This window comes from Austrofundulus limnaeus, unplaced genomic scaffold, assembly GCF_001266775.1.
Source record: "Austrofundulus limnaeus strain Quisiro unplaced genomic scaffold, Austrofundulus_limnaeus-1.0 Scaffold101, whole genome shotgun sequence".
NCBI lineage: Eukaryota > Metazoa > Chordata > Actinopteri > Cyprinodontiformes > Rivulidae > Austrofundulus > Austrofundulus limnaeus.
In genome coordinates this window covers 881,669-896,294 of record NW_013952503.1, presented here as the reverse complement: position 1 = coordinate 896,294, position 14,626 = coordinate 881,669, and the positions used below count along the sequence as shown (strand labels likewise).

General features: G+C 35.8%; 1 protein-coding gene across 1 annotated transcript in view; it reads left to right on the top strand.

The window, feature by feature from the left end:
* Positions 1-5,244: 5,244 nt before the first annotated feature.
* Positions 5,245-14,626, top strand: part of cd4-1 (CD4-1 molecule) — a 10,045-nt gene continuing 663 nt past the window's right edge. Inside the window, exons 1-8 of the mRNA XM_014013399.1 lie at positions 5,245-5,298; positions 10,858-10,925; positions 11,031-11,126; positions 11,317-11,457; positions 11,765-11,998; positions 12,087-12,449; positions 13,930-14,169; positions 14,482-14,582. Of these exons, the coding sequence (XP_013868853.1) occupies positions 10,871-10,925; positions 11,031-11,126; positions 11,317-11,457; positions 11,765-11,998; positions 12,087-12,449; positions 13,930-14,169; positions 14,482-14,582 (1,230 nt within the window). The 5' untranslated portion in view covers positions 5,245-5,298; positions 10,858-10,870. The remainder of the gene's footprint in view (positions 5,299-10,857; positions 10,926-11,030; positions 11,127-11,316; positions 11,458-11,764; positions 11,999-12,086; positions 12,450-13,929; positions 14,170-14,481; positions 14,583-14,626) is intronic.

Sequence of the window (14,626 nt, the reverse complement as noted above, 5' to 3'; positions counted from 1 at the left end):
AAATGGACTCAATCCTCAGTTTGATGTTTGATGTTCATGAAATTTTGCAACAACCCTGTGAGAAACGCACAACTCTGGTCCTTTTTGGAGCTTTAGAATTCAGGCGTAGTTCACTGTAAAAACATTGTTTATTTTAAATGGGTCACAGAAAATGRGACTTTACATGATTGATGCATTGACATTTGTGTTTTATATTTTCCAACAAAAACATACATTTTTTCGCACAAACTTTTATTTTTTTTACAGTTTATGCATCAAAACATATAGATCACCTAGTGTAACTCAAACTGCTGAATGACTGTTTTTTTCCTAAATCCACTCAAAGTGCAGTGTTTACACCCAAACTTTTATTGGGCTCAGAATGTTGTCTTTTTAGTTAAACTTTCCAATGTTGAAAAGTGATGTCCAGGCTTTTCTTTTGCTTACAGGTTTTTTTTTGTGCCAAGGTTTTTTATTTTTTATTTTGCTTTTGTTTGTTTGKTTGTTTATTTGCTTGTTTGTTTGGTTTGTTGGTTGTCTGTCTGTGCACAAGATTACTCCAAAAGCCATGGACAGATGTTGATGAAATCTTCAGTTTAAGTTCAGATTGTCTCAGAGAACAACTTGTTAAATTTTGGTGGTGATCTGTTATTTGTAAAGAGTCTAAAAAATCTACAGAAAGAGGAAGAAACAGACGATCAGAAAAAACAGAGCCAGAGGCTGATGATGATGTCATACTGCAACAACCAATCAGCATCCAACAGAACTTTGTTGTTGTTCGACCAATCACAGCTCAGCAGCTGCATGCTCTCATTTACATGACCGAGGGTCTTTRCGGAGGTCTTCGCTCTCCGAGTTCTTTTAGTTTGAACATTTTGCTTTATGTTTTTCTGTCTAATTAAGAGKGCTGTCAGGGAGTGACAGACACATGTTCCTGTAACCATGGTGACACCTGTGACCCTCTCACTGCCAGAAGCTTTAACCTTTCTTTCGATCTTGGTTAACGCTTTTTATAGTTTAGATTTTAAAAAAGTTTGCATAATTTTTTTTAATCTCAGGTTGTTACAGAACTAAGTTCCAAAAAAACTGTTAGGCTTAACAGGAAAAACGATTTGATGTATGTTGGATTTTTAGGCAGTGATTTTATTGAAACCCTTCAAAAACATTTCTTTGTAGGTTTTCTGTTAGTTCTTTACCTTCTGATTACAACAGTTGTTTTCCACTCATATTTAACTGGAAGGTGTCTTTTTTTGTCCAATTTATTACTCTTTTTGTTAAGTTACACAAACAAATCCTCCATTTATTCTGATTATTCTTTTCAAGCCATGATGTTGATGTGAAGACTGATTAAGCCAGGGCTCAATCTTCTGACTTCTGACTTTGTCATCAACTCTAGATCCTCTGTTGTTTTTGTTTCAGTGATCGCCAGCTGGTGTCTGTTTTCTCTTGTAAATTCTACTTTAGGGTTTATATTTTAAACGTATATGAATGAGTTCTTGTACGTCTACAGAAAGAAAAATACAAGAAACTGCGGATCAGCCCTTTTCTCACAAGCATTATCCTCCTTCCTGTAACCGGGTTGTGTTCATCTAGACTTTTAACAAAAGCAAAGAATCTATATTTCCATTCTGACGAAATGATCACCATACAGCCTACGAACCAAAAATAACTCCACCACTGGTGTGTACGGCTGATGAAGATGAGTGGGAGAGACAGTAAACGTTTCTGTCCTCAACATGTTTCACAAGTTTGAGGTTTTCAAATAGAGCTTGAATGAAGTTCCCCCTCATGATGTAACAGACTAAATGTTTTCAGTCACAGAGCAGAATGTCACTTGTTTCAGATTTTTAACCTCTTTTCCGTTGACATTTTGGGTTTTATCGAACAGAAACGTTCGTTTCTTCACTTTCAGACGCAGCGGCCTGAGTTCAGGTAACCTCCGTTGGTTAAACGGTGCTTGAACCTGAATTTMAAAAAACAAAAAGACTTTAGAGAACACATCGATTGCTGAGGGAAACCCTCCGTAGGAGACAATGGAGGATGAGCGATTGGCAGATAGATGTGAAAAGAGTGAATCACCCAGGTTTAGTCTTTTCTCTCTTTCAGTAATGACACGATGTGAGACACACTCCCTCGTAAGGTGAGTGACTAACGAGGGAGTCCTCACTTTCAGGTGTTTTCCATCAAAATCACAAGTCATAAACAGAAAAACACTGTCCCCTCTGAGGAAAGCCAAAAAGCCCTGTTAAAATGACGTTTTGAAGCGTTTGAACTCTGAAGAACAGTAATTTGTTTCAGTCGTTCTGCAGAGGAAATAAAAGCTTGTTTCATTCGGAGCTGGGGAGGAACAGAAGCAGGTGTGAACCCTTCATGAAGGCAGTACAGAGGCGAGCAGAGAAACCTCAGAGAGACACATGAGACGTGTGTGAGCTGGTTGTTGTGTCCTTGTTGTGGTTCCTGTCTACAAAACCACCTCAGCAGTGAGTCTGTAGTGCATTGATCCTTTAAACTGGTCCTCAGTCATTGTTAGAGGAGGTGGTTTTCATTTTAAAGATATGGAAAATAGATGTTGTATGATCCTCTGTAATCTGTGCTGTTATTCTGAAACATGTCCCATTATTACCATCAGTGTGTTTCAGGCTTTAGTTTTCTGCTTTGAGCTGTGTTTTCATGTTTGTTTCTGCTGCTGGTCTCCTGCTTGGTACACCTGTCACAGCTGCAGCCTCTTCTCTCAACAACCCCAGGTTTTTTTTTACCCACACAGTGAAATATGTTTGGCACTGCTCTGGCCCCCACACTTGGCCCAGGTACTGCAAGGAATGACGGCCCTTTGGTGGGCCACACTTGATCTGCCAAAGGTGGTCCATGCATGGACCAGCACCACATAAAGCAAACTACAACTGGGCCAGTTGTGGCATACCAAAAATAGTCCCATCATTGCAAGACCTGGCTCACATGCAATTGACAAGTGGAGCATTGTGTGTTCTTCATGCCGCTTCCAGTTATTCCTGTTTCCTCGTGTCTTCTCATGCCACCTTATCCCCGTCCTCGGTTTGTAAGTTCTGCGGCCATGCCATTTTTAGAAAATAGTTTTATGTTTTAAGCTCAGCCTGAATTCTGGGGTTCAGAACGTCGCAAACCATGACACCGATTTTGGACATTATGTTATTAAAGTCGTTTTAGGAAGTTTGGTTCCAAAGAAAAGCTTGTGATGGTTGGGTTTTAGTTTCATTTATTTGCAGATTCACAAACTGTTTATTTATGCTACTTTCGAGCTCAAGTTCTTCATTTTGAAAAATTTCCTTCTGATTACCACAGTTTATTTTTGTCAGCAATGCAGTTATGTTCAGCCAAATACACAGTAAGAAAAAAACAGAAGTTAAATTTCTGCTTTTTGAATAACGACGTCAATTTGGCTGCTTTAAACTGGAGATACATAGTTTGTTTAGCTTCTTCACAGATTTGCACGAATCAAAGAATTTTTCGAACACAAAAATAAATCCCTGATTTTCTGGTGATGGAGGGCTTTAAAAACCAGAACCGGAGCATGTAACACTACAGAACTTCGCTCAGACTTTAGAAATTTAAACGGATAAATTCCTGTTGCTCAATTACAAAGATGGTTTTTCTGGACAGTTTGTAGAAATATGCATCGCTCTAAATGTTTTTACAGAAACTCTTTATAGAGCAGAGATTGTTTCAGACACACAAAAATAAAACGTAAAGTTTTCCTTTTGCAGATAACAGAAATCTGTTTGTGTAATTTCCCAAATTTAGTCCAGTTTGATATTTTTCAACAGTTTTTGCCATTTATAGAAAAAAACAAACAAACAAAAATTCAGTTAGATAAAAGCATGAGGCAAAACTTTTGTTAACCTTAGCAAAGCTTTCGGCAGAACTTTTTCAAGCTACAAACAATTTATGTCCAAAAGCTTTTKGTCTAAAATCCAGTGAAACTCTTCACCACACGAATGACTCGCGTTTAAGATTTACAACTAGTTTGTCTAAAAAAAAAAGAATTACCTTAATTTTGACAAAGACAGAGTTGGATTTGAGCGGTTTTACTTCAAGCTGCTGCTTTAACAGAACGATCAGATTAACGTCCAATAAAGAGTTTTTTAAGTTAAGTCTGTGTAATGTGTACACTGTGTTTTAGTACACAAAGAATGATGATTGTGTTTTTGTTAAGGGCACGTTATAATGTTTTATACAACTTATGCCATCTTATGAAATTTTTATTATGACTAAAATACTCATATATTGGATTTTATTGTTAGCTGTACGTGCACTTCCAAGAGACCTCTAGTGAAGTTTTCTTATTGTAGACGTCTTCAGTGTTGGACRTTTTTATAAGTTGTCTAAAACGTTATTGTGTGACTGCGCCTTTACTTGCACAAAAGGGTGTAGAATTTATTTTGTCTTTACAGAAACATCTTTTATTTTCACATAAAATTCCTAATGTTTCCTTCAGATATCAAACCAATGCGATCTTTTAAGTTTTTGACTTTGAGATGATTTTTGACAAAGAGCCGGCTGACGAGTAATTTCAATTTCTAAATTTTAATAAATTTGATCAAAACTTGTTAAAGATGGAAAAAAAAGGGTGAGTTGAGACAACGGGGTGTTTTGTTGCTGGAAGTTTTAAGTCTAAAAACATTATAGTTCCTAATTTCCTCTGTTATGTATCGGCTAAAAATGTCACAGGATAATATTTTCTCTCAAGTCGTTCATTGTTATATTTTTGTTTTTGTCCAAATTTTGTCAGTTTTTGTAACATTTAGGATTTTCATGAACATCGCTCTGTTGGTTCAGGTTTGATATTTTCTGTGTATCTTTAACGGCACAAAAAAAATTATAAATAAGAAGGAATAAAGTGAAAAGTCACTTTGAAGTCATAAATTATCAAGATTTGATGATAAAGCTACTCAGACTTTGTAACAAGTTTTATGACTCATCGATATTTTTACGTTTGATAATCTGAAATTAAGCTAAAAGAAAATTGAAATTACTGAATAAATACATGATCCTAACAATATAATTAGTATTAGTTTGTTGGGCTGGTTGCTTTTGCTGTTTATAAAGTTGCAGCATAAATTATTTTTGGACAGGTCTCACCCTCTTCCTCTGGATCAACCAATCAAAGGTAATTTTTCTGCCTCCAGCTCGGACTAACAGTTGTGTGTTTTTGTCTSCAGACCAATCGCTGCAGTGGGAGGTGCAAAGCTGCTTAAAAAGAAGGTTCATTTGATAAATATAAAGCATTTCCGCCTGACTCCGGATCCCTGAACACGTTCGGGCCTCAGACACTCTGTGACGATTGTAAGTATGCTTTAGAAAGTAAATGTTGGGTTTTGACTCAGATTACTCTTTGTTTTATGTATAAGTACTTACAAACTATTGTATTTTTAAATGTTTTTGAGTCATGAACTTACAGGCGATCAACAGGCGTAACGAGGCCTAAACTATATTTTTATTTATTAGAATATTTTTAGTTCAAATAACACAAATGGAACTCAGCAGCATGTTTTTTTCTTCTGTTAATTTATTACAAAAGAAAAATATAAAATAATAACAAAATACTGAATCCCAAAAACACATACAGACACACACAGACAAAACATAATTAACAGACACTGAGACGTAATTTTATAAATGACTTTTTATGTACTGTTTTGTCTCTTTTGATTTTCTTGTTTACGGAGAATGAATTTAAAAATCAGGTAAGTTCTGGGCAGCTGACCGCTACAGAATGAAACAACGCTCTGCATCCCGCTACATTCATTATTTATTTATTTATTATTATTATTATTATTTTTACAAAAAATGAATTTAAATACAATTACATTATAATAAAAATGTAACAAAATTGTTATGCAAATGCTTTATTTTGCATAAACTTGTACAAACATAATATTGTGAGCAAATTATGAGGTCATATTATCCATTCTGACGCGCTCAGAAAAGCACAGTTTACAACTTTACTGCCAACTAACAGCTATATTTCTTTTTCTCTTTCTTTCTTTTTTTATTAAACAAGGGACTTCAGCAGATTTATTAATTTTATTAACTGCACAAGCATTATGTTTACATTCTGCACTGTAAAAAGTGAAATGTTGGATTTACTTAACCATGTTATGTGACCTGGTTCCACTTAACTGAGTTGAGTAAATTCAAAGCAATATACCAGTTTTTTAACCAAAGAGCATGAGCATGTTGCTTTGAATTTACTCAACTCAGTTAAGTAGAACCAGGTCACATAACATGGTTAAGTAAATCCAACATTTCATTTTTAGAGTGTGTCTGTCCTGTTTTTCTTCGTCTTTTCCCCTCTGTTGTGTTTGACCTTCATCCTCCCTTCCCCTCCTCTTCGTCACTTTGTTGAAGCTTCATCCTGCTGCAGAGATGTGACTGTCGTGGTTTTCTGGGTTCAACTTTTTCAGGTGCAGAAACTGAAGGTTTCCTCATCATCGATCTCATTCTGACTCACAGTTCAATTCAATTCAATTCAGTTTAATTCAATTCAGTTCAATTCAATTCAGTTTATTTATATAGCGCCAAGTCACAACTCAGGGCACTGTACATAAAAAGAACAATCTAAAGAAGAAGCCAGCAGACCGTGTTGAATCACTTCATCACAGTCTCCAATCCTGAACAGTTCAGTCTTACTGAGATGTTACAAAATAAATAAGAAAACAACTTATTTGTTTGTTAAATCACGTGTGAGCGGTGACACAAAATAGTTTCATGTGATATTATAAGTCTGTGGTTCTCAAAGTTAGGGTCGGGATCCCATTTGAGGTCATGAAAGACCAACTTAAGATCCAATAAGGTCCTGAGAAAATCTGCAATATTCAAATTCACTTTAAAATAGACTGCGAGAATATTTAGCCTTAAATTTTACATTAAAATAGTGATCATAAATGGGATTTTTTAAATAATAAAAAGGCTTGTTTACTTTAACTAAATAGTCGAGGTGATGAATCTCCGTAAATTTTGTTTTGTCTGTAAAAATGAAGAAAAGTTTGGGAATGACAGATAAACATCAGTCTGGGCACAAACAGGTCAAATAATGTTAACAATAATATTTTTCTTTTGTTTTCATCGTTTGATCAGACACATTAATAAAATGCATGTTTAAATATGATTTTGACAAATTAAACATTTTCGTTCAAATGGTTACCCAAAAGACTTTAAAAAACAAATGAGAAAACTGATCAGGTGAGAAATAAAATGTCTTCGAAAAATAATAAAACAATAATTTGAGATGTTTAAATTAATCAGAATCACAGGATGATTGAACCGTCACCAGCACAGACTTTAAACTTTATGTAAATTTGACTTTTATGATCGGAAAACAAAATTAGTGATATTCAGTTAAAGTGTTTGTTAAAACACACTCAAAAACATATATAATGGATTTAATTTAAAAAAACAAGTCAGCTGATTACTTGCAACTGAATTGAGTAAAAACGTTACATTATAAGTAAATGAAAAGTTCATGTAAAGTACTCAATTCAGTTGTGTGGAACCAGCAGACATAATGGGCCTCATGCAAGAACCGTTCGTACGCACAGATTTGTTCTTAAATTGTGCGTACGAGTGATTTAGGAAAATTTGTGGCATTCACCAATGTTTTCGTATTCTACGATTTTTTTCAGGTACGAACAAAATTCACGAGTGGTCCAGACCTGTCGTATATTTTACGAGCAGTCAGTCTGCTGTTATCCAGACTGATTTTTCTTCATTAACAACTTTATATTTCGTTAGTTTGAAGATATTTTGAGTTGAAAATAAATCACACTCCATAATTATGTTGACAATAGGCTATTCTGCTTGAATTAGAGTTATAATTTTAAATGTAGTAATTTAAACTAACAATATAAATTGTCCATCCGTCCATTTTCTGCCACTTATTCGGGATCGGGTCGCAGGGGGCAGCAGAGAGACCCCGCGCTCTCCCCAGCGACACTTTCCAGCTCGTCCTGGGGGACTCAAGACGTTCCCAGGCCAGAGGGGATGCATGATCCCTCCAGCAACTCCTGGATTTCCTCCAAAGTGCCAGACTTGTTTTGAAAACATTTTAAAATGCTTATTTCAGAATCGCAACTGAGACCAACTGCGACCGCGTGTGTGTGTGTGTGTGTGTGTGGGGGGGGGGGGTACGGTGCACGACGGTGTGGCTTCTGAATAAATGAAAATGATTTAACACAGTTGTTTATACTTTTAGCAGCTCTTTTTATTCCACAGCTGAGCTGCTAAAAACGACAGATTTTCTTTTCTGGATCTCTGACAGACGGACTTCAATCTCTGAACTCGTAAAGTTCTTCTTTTTAATTATCGCTGTCATTTTTCATTAATGGACAATTCCTTGTATCTGAGGCAGGAAACATAGCCTTATATGGTGTTTTTGGGGTGGTAATTATGCTAATCTCCTCTCGCGTACACAAGCAGCTGGATACGAACAGGTGAAATTTATTTACACACTTTTCCTGAAGATAGAAGAGTTTGTTGAATCTGACGTGACATGTTCGTACGAACCCTTTGTATGAACAAAAGTAAGAGAAATTTAGGATAAGAATACRAACATGTTCTTGCATGAGGCCCAATGTTTTAATAAAATCCACTAAATCTGTTTTTGAGTGCATATTTTGAACAGTATATAAATAAATGAGTGAAATATAGCGAAGTGCGAGCTCACATAATCCTGGAGCATTGCGTCCTTGACTTTATTMTTTGTACCATCAGTCTTTTAGACACTTATATTCCTGAAACACCATTAAAAACTTTTAATCATCCATTTACTTTTTATTATTTAACGTTTTGTTTAATCTGTTTGGGTTAACTTTGTGAAAGCCAAATAAAACATGACAAATATTTAATCTGCATTTAATWTCTATCCTAAATATATTAATAAGATTAAATCAATCTCTTTCACTCCATCTTTGCGTCAAAATACTTCAAATATCATATAATTTATTGGTATTTAGTTAATTTTCATGGAGAATTTATATTTAAAACATTGATACACAAGCGTAACAATTTAAATGAACTCTTGAGGATGAGGTCGTATATAAGTATTGACTGTTTCATCTTTTAAATTCAATTCTTTCAGCATGTTTAGAACACAACCCTCAGAGTGTAAAGGAGGAGTTAAATGAAGGTAAAACAGGCAGAAAAAATGAGAAACATCTACATTAAACCACAGTTTAGGTACGCTGCCTGTGCTGTGGTCTCTCTTTCTTCTCTCTTTAAGCGAGGAGAGATCCGTCTTTCGTGGAACAGGGGAGGAAGAGAGGGGGTGTGAGAGGCAGAGGGGGGAGGATTGGGATAAGAATCTGCACCTTAACGAAATCAAGTCCCACCACAACCCAGCATTCGCTCCAAGTGCCTCTTTTCTTCAGTGTTTGTCTGCTCGTCTTCATCCYAAGCCCACCACAGGCCGCCTACTCTCATCTCTGTGAACACTTTGTCTTTTATCTCCTCAAATCTCTCTAAATCTGAGACCACCTCAAACCCACCATCACTTCCTGCTCAAGAATTTCACAATGTAGCAAAATCTGACTTCTGTATTTACAAAATAACATACAGTATTGTAAAAACTAATTAGTTAAAATGTTCATTTTAAAATAAGCAATTTGAATGTTAGTGTAAGTTTATTTTCTACATTCCTAATCTGGATGCATTTTGAAACTAATTTTACATCATTTTTCCTTATTATTTTATGTTTGTGAATAAAATCAGTGGCTAATTTTTAGTAGCATTATTAAAACTGCTATCCAAATACAAAGCACTGAAACTAAGTAAATGAACAAATGAACTAAAGAAATTTAGTTGTAAGTTATAAAGTGATTATTAAATTTCTGAACTAATCATGGACTCAAGAATGAAGCAATTATCTTTTGTGGCAATTTATTACAAAATCAAAATAAAGAAATAAATGCTACAGCAGATCACAAGTTCAACGGAGAAAATGTCTAAGTTGGCAATGATTAACACAAACAGGGTTTATATTTGGTCAGGTTTGCTTGCTTACAAAAGGAGACTGAAACGTATTATAGAATTTATTTTTGCATGTTTAAATTAAGTTACAAAATTTGCGACTGAGTTACAAAAGTTACAAAATACAAAAAGTTTGCGACTAATTGTTTTGAATAATTTGTTGAACAGTGGTGCGTCTGCTCAGCTAATAGTGAAACTGATCTTTCTTTTAGGTTTTTACTAACTTTGAAAATTGTTAGCTTGCCAATTAGGTTTTGCCAACTTTAAGTCAGCTAACAACTAACTAACAAACCAACATCAGCAGGTTTATGTCAGTCCCACCAGTCTTCAGCTGGAAGGAGATGAAGAAGTGTGACGCAGACTGAGTGACAATCATCTTAGCTATTAGCAATTAACTGTTACTGTTAGCTCCTGCTAATTTTTACTTGTAGTTTAGCAGTAGTGAAGTTCTGTGGATTTAGCAAAGCTGACATTTTGGTCAGCTGTGCCCWCCATTGGCTATAAGACCTATTCTTCATCACATCATGTTAAAATAGAACTAAATTATTGCACAAATAACAGTTTAGAAAACATTTTTGATCAACAAAGACTTGAGGTGTTCCGCAGGGCTCAATGCTTGGCATATTGTAATTTATTAGACTTTTTTTTATGGAAATTCTTGTCAAGATGGTTAAATATGGCTGTTCTGGCAGTTGGGAATTTATTCTTCTGTATTGTAGCTTCTAGTCTGTCTTCAGCATGCTTTACTGACTTTTAAAAAGATGTATTCAGCTGCTCTTCATCTTTCGGTGCTCTCTGAAATCAAACAAGAAGTGAGTAAAAAACTGCAAATCAGCTTAATAATTTCATTTAACTTGTTTTCTTCATTTTTTCTTTCAGGATTGTGATCAAAATGAAGAAGTTAATAAGGTTCCTCTTCTGTCTCATCACTGTGCTCCGAACAACTGGTACGGCACAAAGTACAGATGATTTTGTCTGAAATACTGCTTAGTTCTTTATATAAGCACTTAACATTTTTTTTATTTAATACTTATTACTTACTTATTTTGTAGGAGCTGAGGAGGTGATCTATGCTCAAGTGGGAGACACGGTTACCCTGAATATACGAACTCCGCCTGAAAACGGTTATTACATCCACTGGTATTTTGGTACTGAAAATGATAGATTTGCGTGGATCAACCACCTAGGTGGACAAAATGCTAATTTAGGTGAGAAAAGCACTGATAAAGTCAAAAACATTATTTATTTTTACCATTTACCAGTTAAACGTGCTTGTGTATGGCAACTTGAGTTTTTTTTTAAATAAGCGTTTTTTATAAGTCAAACCTTGTCTTGCAGCTGAAAAGTGGAAGGACAGGTTGATCTTGACCAGCAATTCACTGACCATAAAAAACATCCAAAATGAACATTTTGGACTTTTTTTTGTGTTAGTGAATCCGAAAAACCCTAAGACCAGATATAGACTGATCAAAGTCAGCGGTAAGACAAAAACTTTTATATGACATTTTATATTGAGTATGATGCAATTTTCAATTTAAAATGTTAAAATGTAGTGCATGTTGTCCAGAGTGTGTCGCTGAGAATTAGTTTTTCCTAAAGTCCAGTTTACCATGTCAAACAAAATCTTTTATACTTTTTAAAGTAAATAAATAAATAAATGAATCAACATACTTCAACCAAAACACTTTCTTATTCACCACCCACCACTCTAACACACAYTTATTTTGGAAAACTATACATTTTTTGACATGAAGGTTCCAACTCTATTCTTTTTATTTTGTACCAGTTGAAATGACTCCGCCCTCACCAGTGCTGCCCTCAGATTCTGTGGTTTTGAATTGTGCTGTGCAGACCCCTGWTGGTCTAACAAAACCCAACATTTACTGGATGAACCCACAAGAGAAAACTGAGAGGGGTGTTCAAGGAAAACTTCAGTTTAAGGCCGGAAGTCAACATAGTGGACAGTGGACGTGTGTAATAAAAGAAGAGAAAAAAATTCCTCTTTCAGTTKCTGTTGCAGGTGCGTTGTTTCGAGTGAAGAATAATCTGTTTATTTCATACATCTGTATCTTTACCTTGTAGATTAAAGTTTATTTCATGGCTTTTAGACTTCTCCCCAGCTCCACCGTCTCTGTATACGTCCAAAAGCTCCCCACTCAAGGTGCAATTTTTCATTACCCCCAACAACATGGTGCAAGAAATAATCCAGAAAATCAAGGAAGTGGAGTGCTTCTTCACCCCCAMARCATCCTCCCCTCAGAGGCTCTTCTCCTTCTGGCTGGGGAATAAAGAAGGGATGGCAAATGTGGACCAAAACAGAGGCCTGAAATACGCAAATTTCACAAAGGGTGGAGACATTACWTTGTCCAGACGTTTGGCGAGGGAAGACGATGGAGGGAACTACACCTGCACCGTAACGTTTCAGAACAGTTATACTCTGACAAGCAGTGTACAAGTGGAGGTGCTGCAAAGTAAGTCTTGTTTAAGTTTATTTGTTTGTTCAGTTTAATGTGTGTCAAAGTTAATGCCCGCAGGCCAAATCTGGCCCTCATTACAATTGCATTTTATCCGGACCCAAAGTTAACAATTTAAACATAAAATAGTTTGTATGGTTTCTGTTTTTGTCACATTCTTTTCATGACAGCTGGTCAACTTTCAAACCAAATAAATGAGGTTTAAAATTTTCAGTAATCTGTGATTTTGATGCAGAAAGAGCAACAGAGAATCAACTTTAATTCTTTTTTTCTGTGKTTTTTTTTATTTTAAAGTCAAATAAAAAAAATGAAAATGATTGATGGGGAGTTAGGTATTAAAATGAATGTTAATGGCATCTTTTTAAATYTAACCATTTTATCTGCTCTGTTATGTGTTCTAAATGTTACATAAGAGCATAATTTGGAAAAAGTTATTTGTTGTTCTATAAGAATATAACAGTCCTTAAATAAATAYTCACATAAATTGGCTCTTGGCTTGGACCGAGTCTTGAATTTAGCCCCCCTTGTGTATCTGAATTTAACCCCTCTGKGTTATTCTAAAGGTTTTCCTTTTAATTGTTAGAATATTTACTTCTTCATGGCAAGTTTTAGACAAGTTAATGCTCTTTGCTGAATGCAGGGCTGGATTGTAGARGGTGTGGACCCCTAGACTAGAGACATTTTTGGTCCCCACCTTTTTTTTTAAATCATACCAGCCACAACACGATCATGTGCACATAAACATCAAGGTTTCTGTTTACAGAATGAGCTGTTCCCTGCACAGGCTCTGACATTTTACCTATCAAAAATCTGAAGCATTAAACTATTTCATTATTTTTTCATATTAACATTTTGACAAAGTCTGCTGTGTTGAATTTCTTGTCAAGGAAACTAAACTCAAATTTGACACACGTCTGAAAAATGCATCGAAGCAGAAGACCAGCTGCTGTTTCGAGATGTTTTCACTTCAATCAGGCTGAGTTTAAATTGGAGACGTTTCTATTGGTTGCGGCTTAATCTTACTCCTTGTTTTTTATCACAGCCCTAGAAGCCTTGCTGATTCTCCCCAGTGTCATTTAATAAATAAGTTGTGTTTCAAACTCTATTAATTAAAAACATTAATTTCTGTAAGCCCTTTAAAAAGTCCAGATTTGGTGTTTTGTTTTCACGTTACATTTGAAACGTTTATTTTGAAGAACTCACTTTGATATGTTTTGTGATTCAGAAGCTTGTTAGTTCCAGTCGTGAACAATGAAAAGAAGAAGAAACTGAWGCGCGGCTAAACATGTTGATTTAGTCTGTAAAAGTTTTTGATTTCTTGTTATCTTATTCAGATGAGAGCAGCAAGAAATAAGTGTTGTTTGGTTTTGAATRTCAAACATGAAAGCTGTTTTATTACTGAAACTGGATCTTTCATTGTGTTTTTAACAAGTTGGTGTTTTTAAAACTGAAGATTTATATTCCTCTTCCTCTCTAGTCATCTCCTCTCCTGGACCAAAGCTAATTTCTGGCAACCCGCTCAATCTGTCTTGCACCATTGGAGATCAGCTGCCCCCTGAACTGAAGGTGAAGTGGTCCCACCCTAAAGGGTTGTCCCTGGAAGAAGCCAACCTCCTCGTCATCCCCAAGGTGAACACAGACGATTCTGGAACCTGGGAGTGTGAGCTGCTGCGGAACCAGACCCGCCTGACGTCAGCCAAGATCGAGCTGAACATCGGTGAGAGCAGGAACCAAGAGGAGAGCAGGAAATGAGATGGGCGTRAACCTGTGGCCACAAAGTTTCGTGACTGAGACGTGCACTGAAAAAAACTGATGTGCTGGATTTACTTAACTAAGTTATGTCAAACATCTCCACTTAACTTTCACATTTTATTAAAAAARTGAAATTTGCATTACACTTACTAAACTCAGTTGAGTGGAAATTGTTGACATAACTTGGTTAAGTAAATCCAACAATCTGTTTTTTGTTTTTTTTTGAGTGAGTGTGACGTGTTCAGGTGTGTGCTGATTGTGTCTCTGCTGCACACAGAGCCCATCCTGAGCGTGTGGATGCTGGTGACCATCTGCAGCGTCGGACTCATCCTGGTCCTCCTGCTTGTAGTGGCATTCATCCTCTACCGCCGACGACAGGTACGTTATTTTCTTTAGATTACACAACATAAACACTTTATATT